This window comes from Larimichthys crocea, chromosome XIV (genome assembly GCF_000972845.2).
Source record: "Larimichthys crocea isolate SSNF chromosome XIV, L_crocea_2.0, whole genome shotgun sequence".
Lineage (NCBI taxonomy): Eukaryota > Metazoa > Chordata > Actinopteri > Sciaenidae > Larimichthys > Larimichthys crocea.
This window is the reverse complement of record NC_040024.1, coordinates 6,169,505-6,177,580: the sequence shown is the minus strand read 5'-3', so window position 1 is coordinate 6,177,580 and position 8,076 is coordinate 6,169,505. Positions and strand designations below refer to the sequence as shown.

General features: G+C 55.3%; 1 protein-coding gene across 2 annotated transcripts; it reads right to left on the bottom strand.

The window, feature by feature from the left end:
* Positions 1–332: 332 nt before the first annotated feature.
* LOC104934327 (serine/arginine repetitive matrix protein 2) lies at positions 333–6,248 on the bottom strand. 2 transcript variants are annotated; one of them, XM_027287863.1, is made up of 3 exons: positions 3,564–6,248; positions 3,355–3,483; positions 333–3,260 (listed from the first exon to the last, which is right to left on the bottom strand). In XM_027287863.1, the coding sequence occupies exons 1-3, from the start codon at positions 6,185–6,187 to the stop codon at positions 1,097–1,099; spliced, it is 4,917 nt and encodes a 1,638-aa protein (XP_027143664.1). In that variant the 5' UTR covers positions 6,188–6,248; the 3' UTR covers positions 333–1,096. The 2 variants fall into 2 exon arrangements, with proteins under 2 accessions (XP_027143664.1, XP_027143663.1); XM_027287862.1 differs by having other exon boundaries at positions 3,355–3,486; positions 3,564–6,247.
* Between the last annotated feature and the right edge of the window lie 1,828 nt (positions 6,249–8,076).

Genomic DNA, 8,076 nt, shown 5'->3' with positions numbered 1-8,076 from the left:
CGAAGACGAAGGAGAAGGAGGTGAAGAGGAGGAAGAGAGAAGGAGAGAGGCCGGGGAGGAGAGATGGCGTCATCTAGTGGTGAGAAACACAAACTGCGCCTGAAACATATTGTACTTTTCTCACTTTGAAGTATTTCAGTAGCTGACGTGAAAGCTGAGAAGTCTGACATGTTTACACTCCAACTCCAATTAGTAATTAATGTTGTAATATCATCAAGTTCTTCCCAGAGTTTAATATTTTAAATGCAACGTTGGGTCAAATTGTTTTTAACATTAAATACATGTACTCCGAAGAAGCTTTAAAAAGAGAGAAATGATTCTTTTACATCAAGTTTTTGACTTAAAGAACTCTTTATTTTATTTTAAAAATCAGTGTCTGCTTCATCACTTCTTAAACGCCGGCCTTCAGTTCATGAACTCTTTCACAAGCTTCACACTTTCTACGTTAATACGCTGTTCATAATCAGATTCATCTTTAAAAAAAAAAAACTTTAATTTGCCAACATAGAAAACATTTTCACACACAGCTCGACTGAGTTCAGTGATCTAGAGAGAAAAACCTTCCAATGATTAATAAAAGTCTCAGAAGAAGAAAAGAACGCTCGCCATGAAGACCAAATCTTTCTTCTTCTCCAACACATTCACACATTCCTGAATTCCTCCATCGCGGACAAATATCAAATTATACTTTAATGACTTTTATTTCATTTTACTGAACTCTACGGCTACATGTTTATTCTACGCCTGCTGGACGAGGAGGGTTAATGTGCAGGAATCAATGTGTCCGTGATCTGGAACTGGGACCACAAATCTTTTTTTTATTTCTTTATTGTTCTCGTGTCAAACAGGCTCATTATGTGCCAATTAAAAATATAAATAAACAGAAATAAGACGTCAGTAAAACGGTTTGTGGTGCCAGCCTCAGAGAAACAAACTTTAAGATGTAAACTTCGATCCATTCATCCAAAAACACAGCGTGAACTCAAACATTTCAAATCAAAACTCTGAACAGAGGTAAAAAAACAAAAACAAAGATCAGCAGTTTGTTCTTCAAATTTGATCCGTCGACTCCTCCAAACATTTCAGTCTCTTCATTTTAAGCGTCATACGTGGACGAGTGTGTTTGTGTACTCCACGTGATACTGGCCGAATGAGACTCTGGATGGGCGTCAGGGGAGGAGCTGGAGTCCCACTGGTTCCCAGCAGCAGCAGACTGTGGGGAAGATGTGATGTGATTGTCCGTGGGGAGCTTAAAGTCTCTCAAGGAGTCGGTGGGTGAGTCACACCGAGAGTCCATGGGGGAACTGTGTTTTGAACAGGTCTCAATGGGGAACTGTGTGTTGGAGCTGGGAGGGTTTGAGTCAGTGGGGTGGAGAAGTTCTGAGTGGGATTCATCAGCAGATCCGGACCAAGAACTGCACTTTGGATGTGACGTGTGGAAGGTGGAGGATGAGAAGGCTGTGTGGTTCAAGTGTCCGTCAGTGGTGAAGGTAGAAGGTTTGTTAGCAGGTGGCACGAGACTTGGACGATGCAAATCAATAGGAGGCGATCTGTCCTCATGATTGAGGAATGGCAACGGTTTGCTGCCTTCTGAAGTTGCACTGGAAGAGTCGAGGTCAGCGGGAGATTTGACACTTCTGGGATGGATGTCAGCGGGTAACAACCTGCTGCAAGGAGCTGTTGTTGGCTCTGAGCAAACTCTAGAGGGGGAAAACCTTCCTGACTCCGTCTTACCAGAAGAGTGGGGGTCAATGGATGAGGAGGGGTTCTGAGTCCTAGAATCATTGAATGCAACAAAAACAGGAGGTGACGCGTCGTTACAGTTGTCTCCTGAGAAAACATCACTACCTGCCGGCGTGTCTTCAGCAGAAACACCGCTGGAAGGATGGAGGTCAATGGGTGATACCCGACAGGAATCTGGGCTTAGAGTCCTGCAACCTCTGGAGGTAGAGTCCGTGTGAGCTGGCTTGTTTTTGGCTGAGTGGACATCAAGGCTAGATAAAGAATTCACATGATGCAGGTCAATGAGCGAAGAGCTCTGGCGAGGCGATGCTTCCTTTGAGCCATCACAGCTGGAATGTAGCTCTGAAGAATGAAAGGAATTGAAGTCCCGATGAGCACGTGAACTATATTCAGACCCCGAACAAGAGGAACGGGAAGCAACGGGAGGCCTGTGACTCATGGATGAATGCATGTCAGTGGCTGATTTGCAGCTTGTAGAGGCCGGCTCTTCTATCCCAGCTGAAGCATCCGTGGCCTGGCTATCGTTGGCACCCAAATGGGAGTCAATGGGGCAGGCGTTGGAGTTTGAATTAAGGTCAACATGAGAATTTACATCAGTGTCAAAAGTGTGAGGGGAGCGCAGATCTATGGGAGAGACGGGTAACAGGTGTGGACTCCCGGCATCTTTGTGTTTTAATGGCGGCGGCGTGTTTCTAGTGTACGACCTGACCGGACTAGCCTGTTTCAGGAGCGGAGGGACGTCCTTGACCTCCTCTCTGACTCTGTAATCCTTCCGCCACTCAAGAGGAGGTAGCGGGACGGCGGAGGTATGAAAAGTCGGCACAACAAAGCCCTGGTTTTGGTCCCTGCTTTCATTCAACGGACGCCGCTCAGGCATATCAGAATGTGTCGTCTCAGCTGACCAGTCGTTGTCACTTTGGTTGGAATGACCCCGACTGACGTCGCACTGACCCCTAAAGTGTTTGCTTCCTGTGCTGGATGAGCAGTTGGACCCAAAGTTCAAAGACAGACCTCGTTTCTTTGCGCCGATTTCCTTCAGGTCACTCAGGATGGTTGCTAACAAGCGGCTGCCCGAGGTCAGGACCTCAGAGTCTCTTTTGGTTTTGGGAGCAGCATCGCTCGCTCCTGTTGGCTGAGAATCACCGACCGCTGCTTCTCTCATTGGTCCTTTATCATCAACCAAGCTCAGCAGCGACCCGCCCTCCTCGAGGTTCTCCACGTCCACATCGTGATCGCTGTTGTCACTGTTGTCGATGGCGATGGCACCCGCGGACTCGGATCGACCCGCGGACTCTGTCTCCGACCCGTCAGATCCTCTGTCCAGGATGTCGACGGGAAGCTCGCAGATTTCTGCGTTCAAGGCCCTGCCCACGCCGGCAGAATGCACCAACGCGAGAGGAGGGAGATCCGAGAAGTCGACGGTCTGCTGGCTGCTGAGCGGCGTGCTGCTGCCGCTGCTGTTGTTGTTTTTGTCGTTGTGGCTGCTGTCGCTGTCAAGAGTGATGATGACCGGCGAGCTGAAAGAGACAGGCGCAGGGCGTCAACATGAAACCTTTCAAGAGCTGTTGAGTGTTAATGAAGAAACAAAGTGTTTCATTCGACGCACTCTACCTGCTGTGTTGCGTATTGCGGCGTCGTTTCCTGCGGCGCTTGCGGGCAGGAGGCTGCGTCGCATTGGAGGCGATGGTGCCCTCGTAGATGATCTCCACGCTGGGACTGCGGTCCTCTCTGGACCTCCTGCTGCTGGAGGAGAAACAGCGTTTGATTGATTCAAGAACATCAAAACAGATGAAAACTAACAAAACAGGAAGTGACCTCACCTGTCTCCGCCGCTATCCTGGCGAGTGTCTCTCCTCTCCCTCTCCCGTCTCCTCCCATCGTCCCTCCCCATCCTCCTCTTCTCCTTCTCACGGCGTTCCCTCCTCCTCTCCCGCCGATGGCTGCTGCTCGGCCTCCAGGTGGGGTCCTTGTCGTTGCTGTCCAGGTGGCGGCTCTTGTACTTCCTCTTCCCACCGGGTTTCTCTCCGTGGTGAGTGTTGCTGCGCTCCCGAGGCGAAAGCGAGGGCATCGGCGGCGTTGGCTGTGGGGAGGAGCAGAGCGGCGAGGATGAGGAGGGTGAGGAGACGGAGGAGGTGAGAGGGGAGACCTGGGAGCAGCGGTACTCCCAGCTGGAGTCAGCCGGGCTCGGTGGCATCGGCGAGCCGGCTGACTCGACGCTGGAGTGAAACGGCGAGGGGGAGTGGGAGCGGTGACGCATCATGGCGGGGTAAATCGAGCGGTTGGGGTTGTACAGTGTGCCGCTCTTCCTCAGCCTGTCGCCGCTCCTCTCCCGTCCTCTCCTGCTCCTCTTCCTCCTCCTCTTCTCTCTCCCCGCCTCGCTGGCAGACTGCTTCCTGTCTCTCCAGCACTCGCTCTCCCGTTGCTGCTGCTCGCCGTCTCCCGGCGTTGACGGACTGAGGGTGCACACGGACTTCCTGCTTTTCCCCGAGCTGCCTGACCAGGAACGCACACGCGAGCGGCGTCCGCCCGCCTCGCCGTCTTTCTCCTTCGGCCCGTCGTCCTGTTCGTCTCTGTACGCAGCTGACGTGGAGGGAGGAATTATGGGTAAGTAAGAGAGAGGAGGAGTGGTGGTCGGGATGGGGGGAAGCTTCGCCGTGTTCTCCTCCTCTTCCTCCTTCTTCTCCTCCTCCTCGGTGTCGGAGGAGAGCTGCACCAGCTCAGGAGTCCGCTCCGCTATCGGCTTCTTGTACCCGACGATCAGACACTCCTCCTCCCCCTCCTCATCCTCCTGCCTCTCTCCCCCCTCCTCATTGGCTGCCTGCTGTGGGGCGGGGCTGAACGACAGCGGGGCGAGCGAACACGAAGGCTCAGCGCTGGAGTACGAGGGTCCTGGCGTCTCGTCGTCCCACGCCGACAGGCTCAGGCTGCTCCCGGTTTGGATGAGGTCATCGTAAGCGCCGCCCGCCCTCGCCAGCAGCCTCTCCTCTGATCTTCCTCCCGCCTGCTGCTCCTCTTCCTCGCCCTCTGAGATGGCGATGACGGAGCTGCTGTCAGTGGAGCTGCTTGTGCCATCCAGCTCCAGGGCGGCGGCCGGCGGCTCGTACACCGCCTGCAGGTCGTAGTTTTCCAGGCTGAGTGGCGAGCGGGCAAAACTGACCAGCTCGTGCAGGAAGTGGTCGGTGCGGGCCAATAGGAATGGTCGCAGCTCGTCCTCTATGGTGGGCGTGTCCTCCAGGCCGTGGCGAGCTAGCCGTGCCATGATGATGCGTTGGACAATGTCAACAAGTGAGCCGTGAGCGCCGTACAGCACTGTGAGCTCTCGCCGCAGCCAGGGGCGGAGTCTGTTCAGGTGGACGGGGTTACGGCGGAAGCTCTCTGCTGTGATGTCACGCTGCTGCTGCCCCTGGTTACGGACCCCGGCAACGCCGCGGACCCGCGTGCCGCTGCGGTAGAGGGCGCGGCGGAAGACCACAGTCTCTCTCTCCCTCAGCCGCCGCACAGTTCCACCTTCTCGCTGCAGACGCTGCCTCGCCGCCAAACGAGTCATCAGCCGTCGCGAAGCCCGGTCGTTGGCCGCCATAGGTGCCCCTGCCCCCCCGAGTCCCGTCAGTCCTTCAAATATGACCCCACGCTCCACCAGATCAGCCCCGCCCCTCACCCTCTGCTCCTCCAGGTCTTCCCCGTCCTCGCTGTCCTCTGCGACGGCGGGCTGGTGAGGAAGAGGAGGGAGCGCCAGAGGAGGAGAGTCGAGGTACCACTCCCACACCCCCGTCCTCTCCCCCGCTCTGCCGCCTTCCCTTCCTCTGCCTCCTCTCTCCCTCCTCTGCCTCCTCGTGCTCGTCTCGACTCCGTCCACCCCTCTGTGCCTCCTCAGCATCAGCCTCATCTGGTGGTCGCTCCTTGCCGCCGAAGCCATCGCCGCCACCATCGCGACCGTGGCAGCCACGTTGCTGTTGGCGGGCGCCGGCCGCAGCGTGTACTCCTTGAAGTCGTCCTCGGCGCGGACCGAGTGCAGGATGGAGGCGAACGGCTGCTTGCAGAGCGGACACTCGGCCTTGTTGTGCGACCACTCCTGGATGCACGGGAAGCAGAAGCGGTGCAGGCAGCGGTCCAGGTACGCCAGGTTGTTGAAGCGGTCGAGGCAGATCGGGCACTTGGAGTCAGGTGACGCCTCCTCTGCCGCCATCACGGCCCGTGCAGCGGTAGAGGAGGAGGAGGAGGGAGGAGGAGACGAGGAGGGAGGAGGAGATGAGGAGGAGGTGGCAGCAGCTGCCGTCACTGTGTTGTTGGAGTTTTTCCTCCTGCTGCTGCGACCGCCGCCGCCGCCGCCGCCCTCTCGGCTTCTCTCCTCTTCTTCTGCTGGCTGACCTCCTCCTGCCGCACCTGCACCTCCTGTCACATTATCACGCCGCCGCACACGCAGCTTCATCCGTGTGGGCGCCATCACCTGAACGTGGAGAAAACAGGGGAGGTCAATGTGTGTCACCGAGGACAGGAAGCCACAGACTGTCTAAAACCTGGACGTAGTCTTTGTGACGTCCCCGCAGACTGTCTAAAACCTGGACGTAGTCTCCGTGACGTCCCCGCAGACTGTCTAAAACCTGGACGTAGTCTCTGTGACGTCCCCACAGACTGTCTAAAACCTGGACGTAGTCTCTGTGACGTCCCCGCAGACTGTCTAAAACCTGGACGTAGTCTCCGTGACGTCCCCGCAGACTGTCTAAAACCTGGACGTTAGGCTCAGCTGTTAGCTAGCTGTTAGCTCAGTTGTTAGCTGTCTGTTCAGCTCATCTGTTAGCTCAGTCTGTTAGCTCAGGTCTGTTAGCTGCTGTTAGCTCAGTCTGTTAGCTCAGTGCTGTGTTAGCTGTGTAGCTAGTCTGTTAGCTCAGTCTGTTAAGCTCAGTCTGTTAGCTCAGTCTGTTAGCATTCAGTCTGTTAGTCTGTTAGCTGCTGTTAGCTCAGTCTGTTAGCTGCTGTTAGCTCAGTCTGTTAGCTCAGTCTGTTAGCCGCTGTCGGTGTCAGTGTACCGCAGAGTGAATCCTGTCCACAGCCCGGCTGCTAACGGTCGCCATCTCCGTGTTTAACCCGCACAAACATCCACAGGCCCGGCTGCTGCTGCTGCTGCGTCCCGCTCTCTCTCCGCCTCTTCCCGCTCTTCTTCGCCGGCGGCTAAAGGCGGGAGCGTCGCCACCTGCTGCCTCGGAGTGCGCTGCTTTAGTTCGACACGTTAACAACCAAATGAGCTCAGTACCGATAATGAACCTCTGAAACTGGACGCTCATGTGTCTCCGGTCCCGGTTACCGTTTTCATTTCACTCTGGCAGAGTTCTCCTGGACCGGACCGGACCGACAGACTGAGCAGAAACCTCACGGAGATGAGTCTTCACTCTGCTGTGAGATTTCAGGAAACTGAATCTAAGAACGGCGTGACGTCCCCGCAGACTGTCTAAAACCTGGACGTAGTCTCTGTGACGTCCCTGCAGACTGTCTAAACCTGGACGTTAGTCTCTGTGACGTCCCCGCAGACTGTCTAAAACCTGGACGTAGTCTCCGTGACGTCCCCGCAGACTGTCTAAAACCTGGACGTAGTCTCTGTGACGTCCCCGCAGACTGTCTAAAACCTGGACGTAGTCTCTGTGACGTCCCCGCAGACTGTCTAAAACCTGGACGTAGTCTCCGTGACGTCCCCGCAGACTGTCTAAAAAACCTGGACGTAGTCTCTGTGACGTCCCCACAGACTGTCTAAAACCTGGACGTAGTCTCTGTGACGTCCCCGCAGACTGTCTAAAACCTGGACGTAGTCTCAGAGATCATCCAGTTTCAGGTTTGGAGTGAGTCTTCTGTCTTTTTGACGATCTTCGAACAAAGCTGTTTCCCGTCATGCCCCGCGGTCCTCCAGCTGTGTGGTGTTCTTCTGGTCTCTGGTTCTGATCTGGATCACAGCAGCGGGGCCCGGTACACCGAACACCCGCTGACGGGGTGCCGACCACGGTGCGGAGCTCTGCCCGGAGGAGGAGAAGAAACCCGGATGAGAAGCTCCCGGAGCGACCTGGGGAGAGTTCTGCTCAGGTACGGGAAGCTAACCGTGCTACATGCTAACAGGCTACAGACAAAAGCTTTGATGTTCGTCACGAGCCACGGGACAGACCTGTCCTCGAGACTTCCGGTTTAATTTCCTCTGTTTGACTGAGGAAGAGAGTCTCAGAGACTACGTCCAGGTTTTAGACAGTCTGCGGGGGACGTTCACGGAGACTAACGTCCAGGTTTTAGACAGTCTGGGGGGGACTCACGAGACTACGTCCAGGTTTTAGCAGTTGTGAGTCTCAGAGCCTA